Source organism: Glycine max, chromosome 14 (genome assembly GCF_000004515.6).
Source record: "Glycine max cultivar Williams 82 chromosome 14, Glycine_max_v4.0, whole genome shotgun sequence".
NCBI lineage: Eukaryota > Viridiplantae > Streptophyta > Magnoliopsida > Fabales > Fabaceae > Glycine > Glycine max.
The window spans coordinates 7985309-8001444 of NC_038250.2; the positions used below are offsets into that span (position 1 = coordinate 7985309).

Below are 16136 nucleotides of genomic sequence, written 5' to 3' on the forward strand. Positions count from 1 at the left end.
GAGTAGACCGACGTGGATTGATAGTGAATGAATACTTACTCTGCCCCGTGAAAAATAGATTAGAGGAAAGAGGTTTTTTGGGATAATGCTTCGTTATTTTTTATGATGAATAAAATAAAAATGATTTTGATCAAATTTATTTTAAACTGTCGAATACAATTAAAATGTGTTTTTAAATTAGTTTTAATCATAAGTTTATTATAAAATGTTTATTTTTATTAGAAAATAAGAATTAGTTTTTCAAGTCCAAATTAAAATAGGGTTAAGATGAGGACAAGAGCGAGGATTAAGACTAAGGCGGAAGTCCATGGGCGCAGTGGATTAAGACTAACAAGTGCTGGAATGTTTTCTGATTCAATAATGTCAGGTAAGGATGGGAACTTAACATCTTTATGCACAATAAGTAGACTCAACGCCTCCAGCGGCGAAATTTTTTTGCATAAGTTTATTAATTTTAGGCTTAAATATTCCCCCCCTTATAATTTAGTATTTTATTTTTCATTTTCGTCAACAAAACAAACACGTCTTATAAGAATTAAAACAAAAAAAAATTACAAGGACAAAAATAAAAAATATACTACTACAAGAACGAAAAAAGTATTTAAGTTTTAATTTTATTTCTATATCTTTCAACTGTCTTATTTAAAAAATGCATGCATTTTAAAAATGAAAAAAAACTATGCATTGACATTATAAACTAATTTTACATTATTGTTCAATTATAATCTATTAAATTTGATAATTTTATTAATTTTTATAATAATTATTTTAAAATTTATAACATCAATTATTTGTGAGTGAGTGAAAAATAATTTTACATCATTAATATATCACCATTAAATTCTTTAAAAATTTAAGATAACATTAGTTACTATTTTTTACTTTACATATTTCGTTGGGGAAGAGTAATAGTGTAGTTAATATTAAAATAATGAATAAGAGATAAATGACATTAAGAAAGTACAAATATGTTTAACAAAAAAAAAATATTAATCACATTTCTGAACCTTGGTTATGATCTTGAACCACAAATAAAAAAGTAGAGGTAATAAGTAAACATAAATTAAGTGTACTACTAAAATATTGATGAATTCTTAACTAATAATTATCACAATAAACAATGTTACGATATATTTAATTGATTTAATATAACTATTGATTGTCTTGGGTTTATCCGAAAGTTTCTTACAAGTAAGATTAGATACTTCTTTGAACAAAAAAAAAAGAACACTAGTGAGTCAATTAAACTTATGATAGATAAAATTTCATTAATGTTAGATGACAGGTTAGGGGCTACTCCACCTGCTATGCTAAGCTAAGCGCCCGGATTGGAAGAAAAGTTTTTTATTCCTAACATTTTTTATTAACCCATCAAATATCAGTTTAGCAAAAAAGAAAAGTAAAATGCGAATGAAATTGTCCGGAAAAGTCAAAGTTAAAACATGGGGTTGTTTTCATAGGTAATTTTTCTCATGAATGGATCACGAGATCCATGCTTAATGGAAAAATATTAAGTTTGACGAAATTACTCGGGATCTTCGAATGGAATGGTTCTAAAACCTATGTGGTATAGGAACTAATTATTCGTTGGATGAAATTTCACTGAAATATAGCTCTTGAAAATAAGATCCCTAAGCATATCATTGTAATTTTAGGAAGAAATACCAGAAAAATCACTGAGGTAAAGATTGGAGATGCCACATTACAAGTTTCTAAGTATATCACAAAATGATAAGAAAATTAATACAGAAGTATATCTAAAGTAGAGGTTTTTAACACCAAGTCAATATGTAATTCACATGGTCAAATTTACCTAATGAGAAAAGAATATTATTTAGTGTTGTATATTAATTTCTTTTTTAAGGTCAGTTAATGCCGATCCAACAAGTATATAACAACTTTGATCTTCTGTAGTTTTAGTTGTTTAACTTTTGACCAATTGTCACCACTTGTTTTCAATCAATAAGAAATTTACGAACATTTCACCACCCAATGTGAAGCAAACAAAGATGGCATATATGGATTGTCATTAAGCCTAATTCACAATTTCTACCGTAATTTACACTCAGAACATGTAACGAGAAGAGAAGAAATGAAACCCGTCTCAAGCACGTCAAAAAGAAAACCTACATGTATTGACACCAACACAAAAAAAGAAGAAAAAAAAACTCTATTCCCAGTTCAGAAATGGAAAAATACTAAGAAGAAACAAAGAAAGAAGAAAAAAGAATTACTAACAGATATTCTTCATTCTTCACACCAGCTTTTCTTATGGGAATTCTGTGCATGCATGAACCTTGTCCTTGGAAAGCCTCAATCACCACTTCTGGGAGAAAGTAACCCATCAGTACTTGCCATCTTCTTTTCACTCCATCCTCTAACATAATCTTTCTTCTTGCTCCCTTCACTCACCACCATTTTTTCACTCCACCCTCTAACATATTTTTTTTCCTTGTCCCTTCATTGATCACAATCTTCTTTTCACTCAACCCTCTAACATAATCCTTCTTCGTCATGGACTTCGATGTGTTTGATGATGAACTACCCTTCAAAGTGGAGATCACATACCAGAAAATACAAATGGAAAGAGTTGTAACGGATCTTCCAAACACAATCAAGAGCAACAAAATCAATATCATAACCACAGGAACATAGAAAGAAGGCTTCCCCATATCCCAAGAAAAGTTGTTCTTCTTCTTAGCTACCTTTGCATGAGTTTCTATCTGGTGTTGCTTTCTTTCTTCAGCAGGGTTTTCTTGATCAGTTGTTGCAGACTTGTCCATTGAGTACTCTGATGTATGAGTCAACGTCATTGTTGTTGTTCTTGCTCTCACCACTTTGAGTTCTTGGCTCTTGCTGTGTTTCTGATCCTTGTTGTTTTTCACCTTGACCACAACAGGAACAATATCATCATTAGTGTTGGAGTATACAAAGCGAACGAAAGAGATGTCATGAGGGTTCATCTGTGAATAAATCTTCTGCCTCTTCTCATCAAGATCAGCCAAAAGCTCAGAAAACTTGTCTAGGCCACGAGCGGAATAAGGGTTGTTCTTGCTAACTTTTCTTTTATATTTTCTGGGGCTAGAATTAGGACTTGCAAGACATGGTTCATCATCATATTCGTTATGGAAAGTGCCACAAACAAAAGGGTTCAGCATATTCGTTATGGAGCAGTTTTTTTTTTTTGTTTTTGTGAAGGTATGGTGCTTATGATAATGGGTTTAAACAGACAAAGATAGAGATGACTAGACCAAAGAAGGGCTCGAGAGTCAACTCATAAATAAAACAAAAGGTTTTAAACTTTTAAAGCAATGATCTTAATTATAGAAGCTTCTGAAAGGATGTTATCGATTTTTGACTAGAGGGAAGAAATGAACAGTGTCTTGTTTTTTTAGTTTGGTCTTTGTTGACCATTTGTACAATATGAATTTAATTGGAGCAGATAGACTAGAGTGCCGTAAGAAGTGATTCAAGGATTTATATAAATTAGACTTCAGAGAACATGTTAATTTCTTGGGGAGAAGGATGTGGAATTAGTCTTTGCGTTCATGAAACAAGTTACAAAATGCCGCAAATTAATAATTTATATCGATAGATAATGTATTCTAGAAGAGCATGGTTTGAATATGGAGCCTGGAATTAATGTCATCAAATGTAGTTGTCAATGAAAAACATTGGGGGCCGGAGCTCTTAGTCAATGTCAAGAATTATATACTGTATATTATTTCTGATGTAACGGTGAATCGATAGTGTTTGAAATTTTAGCTTTATGGAATTAGTTTTGTAACGTTTAATTTAGATAAGTTAATTAATGGACTGTTTCATCTTAAGTAGCCTGAAATATCAAACATTGTTTTTTGTTTTTTTTTTATGCAAATATCAATCATTGTTGATTAAACCAACAATCTGAAACTTTGTTCGCAAATAATAAATCGTGATATTACCTCCATTTTTTTTATATCTTTTCATTAAAAAAATTGTTTTTTTCCATGTTATTTTAAAATTTAAGATAACAGTACCTTCGTTCATTTTTATGAGAAATAAGTTATAATATAATTATTATATACTATTTTATAAATTATAAGAACAAAGTTAGTACTAATTACCATTTTGTAAATTTTACTCTTGAATGAAATCAACCAAGTTAATGCATTTAAGGTGGACCAAAATGATGTAATGATCTGTTCGAAATGGACTAAGCTAATGTCATGATATGTCCGAAATAGATTAAGTTGATGACCAGACCGAAATGGACTAAGTTGATGTCTAGATTGAACTCTGAGGCGATCAATCTCTTGACAAATTAAGCTTTTAGACCAATAAAGCTAAATTTTTCTAAAAAATGAATGAGCGAGTGCCTTCAGAAGGCACTTTGATCCTCTAATATGTAAATATTCTACTAAGAGTAATGATACGTAAAAAAAAACACCTTATACAATGATCTTGATTGTTATTTAAAAGAGTTTGGAATGGATTGGACTCCTTGGTGCGAGACACAAAGAACAATATTCTCCTATCAAGATCTCATATTGAAAATCTTACTCGTAGGTGTTGATCTAGGTTAATCTAACATTTGACCTAAGGTGACTCTTTTATATGGATTGGACCTTGAGCCCAATTTAAATCAATTCTTATCTTCACCTAATTTTTAATTAAGTTTAGTCATTTAAATGATAAAGTGGTGAAGACGTGTATTGTATTAAGTTTAACTATGTTATAATTATTTTTATAATTTATTTTGATTTGTCTTTGTTTATTTGTTTTATTTTTTAAAATGTGATAACTCACTCCCCATGTGTTATTTGTGTTTGGATCTTGTGATGATCTCGAACTTTGTGTTCGTGGGAACAGATGACTAGGTGAATGACTTTAAAGAACCTCGTACTATAGGACGTTGGAACACAATGCTCTGATAGGATGTGACATTAGGGATGAGTTTTTATTTTAATCGCATGATGTTACTTTAATTTATTTTACCTCACTAATTTAACAAAAAAAAATTTGTAAACTTTGACGGTCTTGTTATGAGCCGGATATGTTTTTAATAACTTCAATTTGGTAATAGTGAAGTGAATGTGAATCTTTTACCTACGTGAATTTTTTTATCAGTATTTTTATATGTTTTGTTTATTTATATGTACGTCGGGGTAGAGGGTGTCACACCTACAATAATTGGTCTGCTTCCTTTAAAGATTTTTGTCTTTCTGTTAGTTACTTATGTGAACCAAAGAACTATGAAGAAGCATGTGCTTATGATTGTTGGAAAGATGCCATGAAAGCTAAGTAGGAGCTTTAGAAGTGAATAACACTTGGAGTATTGTTGACCTTTCTTCGGGAAAACATCCCATTGGATGTAAATGGGTATATAAAATCAAATATCATGCCAATGGTAAGGTTGAAAGCTATAAAGCCAAATTAGTAGCTAAAGGTTATACTCAAATAAAAAGGGTGGACTATTTTGAGAGTTTTTAACCAGATGCTAAAAGGACTACTATTAAAACTATTTTGGCACAAGCAACTATCAATGATCGACACTTGGAACAACTCAACGTTAACGATGCTTTTCTCCATGGAGACTTGCATGAAGAAGTATACATGTCTCTCCCTCCAGGCATTGCAACATCTTCCTCAAATAAGGTTTACAAACTCAACAAGTCTTTGTACAATTTAAAGCAGGCTAGTTACCAATGGTACTTCAAGCTATCTCAAGCTCTTTCCTCTCTTTGTTTTTCTCAATCTACAACATATTATTCTCTCTTTATCAAGAAAGTTAACAATTCTCTTATTGCAATCTTGATATATGTTTATGATATTGTGTTGCCTACAAAATTGATTGTCATGTTGTGTGAAAAAATTACAATATAGACAGATATATTTGTTACCAATTTGTTCTTCTAAACAACTAGCAGACATCTTTACTAAAGCTCTTCATTCAAGTTCTTTTCACACAAACATTCACAAGTTGGGCCTTCTCAACATTATGATTCCAACTTGAGGGGGATATTAAGTGTATTTCTTCTTATTTCTTTTACTCCCTATTTTAGAGTATTCATTTGTTATGCTAGTTGTCATATATGTTCGGAATAAATTTGTATGCTCACGATCCAAGTCATCATGTAATCAATTCTAATAATAAAATATTATTTTATTTTCATTGTCATATTTTACTATTTGATTAAATAGTCCATTTGATAATGTCTTTGATTAAAAATAAAGACTTGTTATTATAATAGAGATTATGATAATGAGAAACAAGTTTTTTCTAATTTTAATCTAAATCTTTCTTGATCATATGATTATTATAAATATGATATCAATAATCCGGATAGATTAATATATATGTGATAGTATTTATTGGATAAATATTAATAGATCTCATTTATTAATTTGCATATATAGACGACTCACATGTTGATGTGATCATTGAACTGACTTAATTAAAATTTTTTAATGGTTAAAATTTACCATAAACTGTCAATATAAAATTCTCAAGAAGAGGTATAATAGCTTTCTTTGACCTGAGATTATCATAGTAATTAATAGGTTATTTGTTGTATTTTGATTCCGAACACCTAATGCTTTAGAGCACTTGTTGAATGGATATTGGATATGATTAAATACTTGTAGAATTAATGATTAATCAAGAAGGAATCCATCAACTCTTGGTAATGAGTTTGAACTCTATGAATAAAATTATATCCTGGTCAGGAAAATTAAATGAAAAAAGAAATCAGTTTCTTAAGTCATTATGAGTTAACTCAAAATGGTTTGACAGTAATACCATACTCTAGAGTTAACCCAGAGCTGTAAAGATGAAAGAAATGATTACACTAATCTTCTGGTAGTTTTTGAAAGTAAAATGCTACTTCATGCTATCCAGACGTTAAGGAGTGTTGCTAAACGCCTATCTTGATTAGGATATTAATTTGATTAATATATTACCGACTTAGTATTGAACCTACGAGATCACACACAAACGAGTGTTCTAATATCTGTTAAAGAAGTTATTTTAAAATTTGATGATTAATTAAATTAGAGAATTTAATATGATCAAATCATTAATTGATTTCAAAAAGTTGAAATATTATTATATTTTTGCTAGCACTGAAAATATAAATAATATGAAAGATTTGATGAAAGAAGAGAAACAAAAATGTATGATTTTGTATTTAGAATTTGGGTTGAAAAGACGGATAGATAGAAGTTTGACTTGGGCAATTATTATTTCAATTTTAATTGCTAAATGGTTAGCAATAAAAGGCAACAAGAAATAATATATCTTAAAAAAGAATACTATCAATAATAATTTTGATTTGATCTGCAATTTGGTATCCTTAGCGTGCTATAAATACAAACTTAGGCTGCACGTTGAAACGATCTCAAAAATCACTTTTCTATCCTTATTTTTTTTTCACTTGTTAAAATTGTTGACGAATAAAGATCAATCTCGATGTAGATATACGTGGAGTCTTCACATTATTAAATAATTTTTTTGCTTCAAAAACTTATCAATTATTATTTGTATTGTCCAAATTCAATTCATCGATTTTTATTAGATTTTCTGTTTGCTGAAAATTCTAAGCAAGTGTATTGTCAGCAAGCAATTGTGGATATACCACAATACTCACGTAAGAGGAAGTGTCATTACTGACTTTGCTTGCATCTCCAAAGCATTATTTATTTACATCATAGTCAATGAATTGAATACACTCAATATATAGTATATACAGCTATAATTAAATATGAGGAATAGATTGCTCCCGATCTAGTCTCAAAATTAAAATATTCTATCCCCACATGTTGAAACTTGAAAGATACTATTAAACATGGGGAGATATATATGGATGTTTGTGTGTACATTTCATAAATTCCGAAATTTGGAATTTACATAGTTTATTATTAATCAACATTATGTTCGTATTTTTTTTATCCGTAACATTATGTTCGTATATACAACTTTCATACATGGACAATATTTATATAAAAAAATTTACACATTTTTTTATCCATTTAAATAATGCATTTTTGTTACTATATTTTCTCTAGTTTCTTTTCTTTGTCATTTATTTTTCATCCAAACAAACTAGTAGTATGGTTTGATTAACCACACAACCATAATATTAAAACAACTTATAAAGAGTGAAAATAGTAAGTTAGTACTTCCCAAAATCATTATAATTTTCTACGAATAATCAATTATAATCATGAATTTCATTGTTCCAGGTTTTCTTAAACTGATGTAAACTGATTTGAATGTAAGTTGCAGAACAGCCTTCCAAAAAAAAATTGCAGAGCAGAGGAAACAAAAGTAATAGAAAGCTAACTTATTAAATTATAGAAAAAAATAAAATTATATTGAGGATAAAAATGATAGAAAAACTATAAAATCATAATTTATTTAAAAAGGATAATAAAAAAATTATATAAATATATTGAGAATAAAAATAAAAAAATATAAAAAATTGCACAATAGAAATTAACATTATAAAAAAGATTACTTCAAATAATATTTAAAAAATACTAAAAATTAGTAAGAAAAATTTATTTACCGAATAATTAATTAATAAAAAAAACTTAAAAATGGCCTAAAATGTATTGCGAAATATAATATTCAGGTACGATTGATATTGATAGGAATAATAAGATTTATGTTTTACCCCATTTCATTAAGTATAAAAAAGAATCAAAGAAAGATTAATTACATATTTATTCTCTTATTTCTATTTGAATTAATTCCTTAATATCTTCCGATTCGTTGTCTAAAAAAGTCGGAAGAATCACTATTCTATTCCACGTGACTTCTACACATATATATATATATATATATATATATATTACTATCCATCTAGAACGCAATTTTCAGTAATTATAATATTATCATTATTCGACGAAGTAATAATTGCAAATTTAATTGCGCTTTTGACGAAATAATATTTTAAAACCAAATGACAAACAAATTCGTTAATTAAAAATTAAGAAATTGGGGCATTCCGAGAATCGAACTCGGGACCTCTCGCACCCAAAGCGAGAATCATACCACTAGACCAAATGCCCTGTTTCTTGTAAATACTCTAAGTTATAAATAACTTATCAACGAACCATGTTAAGAAATTCCATCGTGTAAAGCCTTCGTAGTGGGACAGTAATAGACTAATTCAAGCTGTCATCATAATTGGAGTGGGAAGCTAGATCGCAATAACCATAGCACGTACAGTCTACAACCCATCATTGAATGTTTGTGCCAAATTACAGTGTGTGACATTTTTTTTATTTGAATCATTATGTGTATCTTTCAAGTTATTAGATTAGAGATTAATTTTATATGTAATGTGTTATTGTTGTTAATTCAAAAAAAATTTAAGCATGATAAAATTTAAATACAATTTTTTTCGTTAAATTATAATGTGTGATATTTACTCCTCACTCAACTTTATATAATATTTCCACCCTACCCAAATATTTAAAGAGATTTACACCTACCTAGATCCATAATTGTATTAGATGTGATGATATTAAGAAAAAAGAAAAGCACTAGCTACTTTTTTGTAGCTCTATATCTTGATGTCTATACAATCACCCGAGGGTTGTGAGTAGCAAAGGGTGCTTAGTTTGGTCCATCATAGACATAAATGAAAACGTCATCCATCCTTGTAACTCAAGAAATTATGTGTTACTATTTGAAAAGAAGTGGGATTCTAGTTCTAGAATGAAAGCAAGCCAGCTGGATGTTGAATGATAAGGTGCTGGCAGTTGCGATTTTGAAGCCATGGGTCCCCACAATTACAAAGTAGCTTTCTAATGAAAAACACATTATGTGATTACCCTCTCAGATTTTCAGGTTTTGGGAGACTTATTTTAATAAGAGAAAATGAATTATACACTATTTTATATTTTTATTTAATTTTTTTTATCTTATTCATGTCTCGACCATTATGATAGTGTTGCAATCAGTATACTTGTTAATTCAGGTTGAGGGCAGACACATTATCATCTAATCACAACCTATTATATATAATAAGATTATTTACTTTTATTATAATCATATTAACAACGAATTATGATTACATAAAAGTATAAAAATAGTTTATATTATCATGCATCACTATTAAACCTTTTTAATAACTACAAACTAGAGAATACACTTAATTAGGATTTAATTTGATACTTACTAGGTGTTCATAATTTTGTAGCTAGGTACAATTTAATGAATATCTTTGTATTTCATAAGTAAAGATTTAATTTTTTATGTATTGTTAGGATAATTACAATTGTTAACAGATCAAAGTTATAATGTGTGATTATATTTATTGTAAAAATTAATAAATTTGTAGAATATAATAGTTTGTGATTTGATAGAATAACATATTAAAATGATTTGAAAGTATAACATATTAAAAATCAATAAATTTGTAGAATATAATAGTGTCTTTTTATAAAAAAAAAAGTATTAAATGAAAAAGATAGGTATATTTAATATAAAAAATAATAATTTTATTTAATATTTCTATAAAATAAATATCAAAGAGAATTATTAAAAAGATGATGCAGATAATTTAAAATTATTGGTAACAGATGGAAAGTGCTTAGTTAATTAGCCTTTGAAGCAAAAGGCCAATGAATTCTAGCTGGTAGGCTCATGCTTTGTACATCCATGTTCCAAAGTGCGTCGGCTAAATTTGTTAATAATGTTAACAACTATTAGAGAAATGATGCAAAACGCTTTGGTAACAAACAAAAATCAGAGTTATCACTAAACAGTTGACTGTACAAACATGTCACGTACATGTTAAACTAAAATGTTTTTTTTTTCTTTGTTTTTACGCATTTATATTCACAGTTGAAGACAGTGTTAGAACATCAAAATATACGAGGGAAAAGTGTGTAGTTAGGTGCTAACATTTGATCAAAATGATTGTCAGTGACATTATAATTGTTTGGAAGTTTGCTTTAGTCTCCGCAATTTTCTGCTTGCTTCTTCACTTTTTTTTCCTTTGTCTCCTCCTCAATCTTCATTGTCCTGTTCTTCCCCTAGGTGACACACACACGCAGAGATCATAGCTTGTGTTAGTGAGGTTAGAAGATAAAGAAAGAATGGCATTTGCAGGAACAACCCAGAAGTGTATGGCCTGCGACAAAACGGTTTATCTGGTTGATAAGTTGACCGCGGATAACCGAGTGTTCCACAAAGCTTGCTTCAGATGCCATCACTGCAAAGGAACCCTCAAGGTCTCTCTCCCTCTTTTACAATTCTTGTTGATTATATAGTCTCTATCTAGTTCAGGCTTCTAGCTTTGGATCTGGTGTCTGTAATTTGGTTATTAGAAGGCATGTGAATGTGCTGGATAGCGTGTTTGGAAAGAATTGGGTCGCAGATCGCCACCTTCTCTCCATGTCTAAGGATCAAAATACATGGAAGTTACTTCAAGTTGCTTCTGATGAATGTGGTTTATCACGTTTGCACTGTGTTTCCAAACACACAGGGAAACAGAATAATGACTAACATCAATCTTAGAAGCATTTCCTTTAAGTAGTAATTCAGAGTTCTTTTTCTTTATATATAATTTTAAGCACTTTCTTCTTAAGAACATATTATGTCTCTGTCTCAAAACTTTCCATGATTTCATGATAATACTGATAAATGATATAGGAAATTAGGAACCTCTTTTCCCTTTTGGTGTATTAAAGGCTTGTTAGCACATTGCAATTTTCATTAAATGATGTTTTCTGACTAATTAATGTATCTATCTGCAGCTGAGCAACTACAACTCTTTTGAGGGAGTTCTTTACTGCAAGCCACATTTTGACCAACTGTTCAAAAGAACTGGGAGCCTTGACAAAAGCTTTGAAGGTAACAAAGGATCAAAAATCTAATTATTAAATGTCTCACTATGCTTTTCTTAGTTATTCAACCTGACTTCCTTTTGCCTAACTAGGGACACCAAAAATTGCCAAGCCAGAGAAAAATTTGGAAGAGGTAATAAATTTCAGGTTCTTGCAATGCACAACAGAACATTCAATTTTTCAGGATTTATCTAATTTTTTGAGCTGTTTTAATTAGAAACCTGCAGCAGCCAAAGTCTCAAGTATGTTTGGTGGAACAAGGGAAAAATGTGCTGGTTGTCAGAAAACGGTGTATCCCACTGAGAAGGTAAGAATACAACCATAATGTTTGTCTACTAACACAAGCTAATGCCGCCAAAGCATCTCTATTCATTGGCACACAATTCATCATCCTTGTCTAATCTAAAACCCTGATGTTGAGGAATGAGTACAAAATTACTTGTTCTGCTTATGGAATCAATATTTTGTGATGTAGGTTACTGTGAATGGAACTCCTTACCATAAGAGTTGTTTTAAATGCTGCCATGGAGGGTGTGTTATCAGTCCTTCCAATTACATAGCACACGAGGGAAAACTCTACTGCAAACACCACCATGTCCAATTGATCAAGGAGAAGGGCAATTTAACCCAACTTGAAGGTGACAATGAGAAGAGTGCGACTAATGGGAAAATCAATGGTGAAGAAGTTTCCGCAGAGACATGAAGGAGTCGAGTCTCAGAATTTTGCTTTCTCAAGTTTCATATTTGTGCACCATATATTTCTACTCTCTCTTGCTTTTACCATTACTTTGCAGTCCGGGAAGCTCTTTACCCGTGACAAATATGGTATTCTATTTTTTGTTAGACAAAGTGTGCGGATCTTCACCATATGTTTTTGGTTGTTGTGAGCGTTTGATTCAAAATGTGTGATTTAGAAGTACATGTTACTGCACTTCTTAACACTCTCATGGACTTCCAATTGATATTATATACAATCGTTACACCCAATTTTGGTTTCCTACTTCCCATCTGCCCAATTTCCATTCCAGTCCAACTATTGTTGTCCTACCTCTGAATCCAAGTTTGACAGTTGCACAATGAGATTTTATTTTCTGACTTGTTGAAGAAAGAGCGAGTAAGCACTATTGTGAAAGGCCACTCTTTTAAGATAACTAAAACCACAAACAATGGAAAACCAAATGACTTTCAGTAGTTTGGATAAAAGGTAAGGGACAGTAAAAAAAGAAAACAAACCCAAATATTTGCTTATAGCATGTTTGAGAATTCTGTTTATATCCAAATTTCAGCCCGCATCTATTCAAATACATTTTAGATATTTTATTCTAAAACTTGTGGGATATTGGCAGTAGAAACAAGAGTCCTGATGATACTATAGAAGTGAAACATTTGAGCAAATAAAGGTAACGCTAAAATCCAAGGTTATGTTTAAACTGATGAAAAAAGATGAAATGGAGAAGAATAGAATCAAAAGGCATTAGTTGCCAACATTTGGATGAATTAAAATATGATGGAATGAAATGAAACATGGTTAAATTCATACCATCTCATTTCATTCAAGACTTCTATTTTTCTTCTCCCTTAATTGGAGGATATGAGCTGGAGCAAACTTGTTCTTTATTATTCTCCTTACAACCAGCTCACTTCCACAAAATGAAATGAAAACTTTCCTCCATAAATATCAAGACAATGAATGACAATTTTATTCCATTTCATTTTACTTGTCATTGAAAATCCAAACAAGGCCACTAATAAGACTTTAGTTCACTAGTAGATTTGTAACAATATTGTTGAGTCCTATCTCCAAATTAAAGGATGTCATAGGCTAGTCGGAATGGCATGCTCTTGCAATTAAATAGCTATTGCTCTACAACACAGCTAAAAGAAGAAACAGCCATCGAACATCAAGAGGAGGGAGGGGAAGCAAGACAGCATACCATCTAAACAAATTGTTATTATTTCAAAACTAATAATACACTATGCCACAGAGTTTAGGTGACATCTGGCTATATGATTTATCTATGAATAAAAAATGCAGAAGGGAATCAATTAGCAGAAGAATTTACAGTATCCACAATACAACCATTGTGGACAATATGTTTCATGTCTATGACAAAATTGTCCGAAAGGAATCCAAATCCAAAAGTACCATTTCGGTACTGCCAAATCCTTCCTTCTGCACTCCTTCGATTCATTGTTCCAGCAAGGCCTGGAACAACTAAATCATAACTTGAACTTATGTGATGAATTCGGTTTACCACATTGCCTGACAACTGGAACTGCTGAATTTGATTTACCAATTCACAGTCCGACAAAGGGAACTGCTCAAGAACTTCATTGCCCAGTTGAAGCGGTTGAAGATGAACACGACTGTCATACAAAGATTCTTCCTCTGGAGAAAAGGGAGATTCCAGAAACGTAGCATTAGACGTCCAGAAAACCGGGGCCTGTCCTGAAAAATGGTCAGGAGGATCCCCAATCCACCGGCAGGCAATACCCCCAATGTCATCATATGCCACAAGGTAAAATGCCAAACTCATGTCACCGCAAATTCCCTGCAACAATGACAGTAAAACATCCAATGAACCATCATACAACCACAAGAAAAAACTCCACCATCACTCATCTCCAAAATCATAATAGATTTAAAAAGATAAAGGCAAATTTAGGAGTATATCCAAGGTTCACTCAAAATGCAACCAACACAGACAGATGGTTGCTGATCTACATTGAAATGAAATCAATAATATATAGATGCACAAGATCTTCCAATCCAAATCCACTTATCTTTCCACATTGTCTAATTAAGAGACGACAAAGATCAAATTTTCCCATCTTTCTCAACATCTAGCAACTTCCCAATTTTCAACAACCATAGTCAATGTTCTAAATTGCAGCAGTGGTTTTGTTGCTATCCTTCACATTGCAGACAAACGTGGCTAATGCAGCTATAATTCCAGTTGTGGAGAGCCCAAAAACCACCAAAATTGAGATCTATCAACATTTTGATCATGACTATTTCTGTTGCTCAATTCAACATTTAGCAGTTTGATTATCATGACTCAAAAAACCATGACAAAGCCAAACTAGTTAATGACATCAATAATCAAATCACCACTGAGAACACAATTGAATTGAGCACAAAATACAACAATTTTGAGCAATAAAACACCTTCCACAGGCCCTGCAATGGGCGGGCCGGAGTCGGCGAGCAGTTGACAATCTTGACAAAATGCTGAGGCTCCCACTTCCTCCCGTAGAGCCTCTCCTTCTCGCGCCGCCTCTGCCTCCTGGACCGATCACTCCCGGGGCTCCGCGGGTTCGCGAAATGCTGGTAAATCTCCGCCATCAGTCTCTCCGGCGGCGATCCGCTCTCCGCCACCACGACATCGTCATCACCCCCCCTAACCCGCTTCTCCTCCACAACAAAATGCGTCTTCCCCATGAAACTCACATCCACAGCCACCAATTCGCTCCGATTCTCGGGTTTGAAATCGGATCTCCTCCCGTCGGGATCGAGAAACGTGACCACGTGTCCCTCCTCAGAGAGGCTCATCCAGAGGAACGGCGTTTTGGTGACACCATAGGTGTTCGAATCGGAGTCGGAAGGGGAAACCCTAGAAGCGGAGATGAAGGATGGGCCCCACTCGAAGAAGAGCAAGGAAGGGATTCCGGTTCCGCTTCGGCGCCAGAAGCCGAGGAGATTCTCCCAGCGGTGGAGGGTGTGGTAGAGTTGCTTGAAGGAGATGGCGGGCTTTTGGGCCCATTGGGTGATGCGGGTGTTGGAGCCCCACCTGCGCTCGCACATAGAGAACCAGAGCTTGGAGACGGTGGAGCAGAGAGAGCCCAGTTTCTTCGAGGTGCAGGCTAGGGTTGCGATCTCCGATGGGCCCAGGAACGAGAGGATGGACACCTGAATGTCCTCTGGGAAATCGGTGAAGGAACATGTCTCGTTCTCGTTATTCGCCATTCTTGCGTCTTTTGGGGAACAAATCTTGTAATTGAGTGAAAGAAGAAGAGATATAGATGGTTGGAGTTTGGTAGATTCTTCCACGCTATGGAATCATTCCCCCTTACCAGCATTACATTACTCTGTTGTTAGGGAAACCATGTCGTGCGTATCAGTCTAAACGGCAACAATCCTCACGTCTCCACTAAGCTCCCTTTTTTAACTGAAATTTCGTGGTTGATTCGTATGGTCGACCTTTCTCTCCCCACGGCTCATGGCTTAATCGAATATCACAATTTATTTTATCAATTCATTTTATTGGTTAAAAAAATATCATTATATCAATTGA

The 16136-nt window shown here is 32.4% G+C and overlaps 3 protein-coding genes and 1 non-coding gene across 6 annotated transcripts; 1 reads left to right on the top strand and 3 right to left on the bottom strand.

Moving 5' to 3' along the window:
* Nucleotides 1-1970: 1970 nt before the first annotated feature.
* Nucleotides 1971-3945, bottom strand: LOC102668716 (uncharacterized). The gene is made up of 2 exons (XM_041009326.1): nt 2706-3945; nt 1971-2546 (listed from the first exon to the last, which is right to left on the bottom strand). The coding sequence occupies exons 1-2, from the start codon at nt 3156-3158 to the stop codon at nt 2409-2411; spliced, it is 591 nt and encodes a 196-aa protein (XP_040865260.1). The 5' UTR covers nt 3159-3945; the 3' UTR covers nt 1971-2408.
* A 5037-nt stretch (nt 3946-8982) lies between these two features.
* TRNAP-UGG (transfer RNA proline (anticodon UGG)) lies at nt 8983-9054 on the bottom strand. The gene has a single exon. It is a non-coding gene; the product is annotated as a tRNA-Pro (tRNA).
* A 1715-nt stretch (nt 9055-10769) lies between these two features.
* On the top strand, nt 10770-12841 carry LOC100527547 (uncharacterized). 3 transcript variants are annotated; one of them, XM_006595473.4, is made up of 6 exons: nt 10770-10889; nt 11033-11226; nt 11752-11848; nt 11934-11974; nt 12059-12148; nt 12317-12841. In XM_006595473.4, exons 2-6 carry the CDS (start codon nt 11092-11094, stop codon nt 12542-12544), a joined length of 591 nt encoding a protein of 196 aa, XP_006595536.1. In that variant the 5' UTR covers nt 10770-10889; nt 11033-11091; the 3' UTR covers nt 12545-12841.
* Nucleotides 12842-13774: 933 nt separating this feature from the next.
* LOC100799602 (F-box protein At3g12350) lies at nt 13775-16062 on the bottom strand. The gene is made up of 2 exons (XM_003545293.5): nt 15011-16062; nt 13775-14393 (listed from the first exon to the last, which is right to left on the bottom strand). Exons 1-2 carry the CDS (start codon nt 15806-15808, stop codon nt 13884-13886), a joined length of 1308 nt encoding a protein of 435 aa, XP_003545341.1. The 5' UTR covers nt 15809-16062; the 3' UTR covers nt 13775-13883.
* Between the last annotated feature and the right edge of the window lie 74 nt (nt 16063-16136).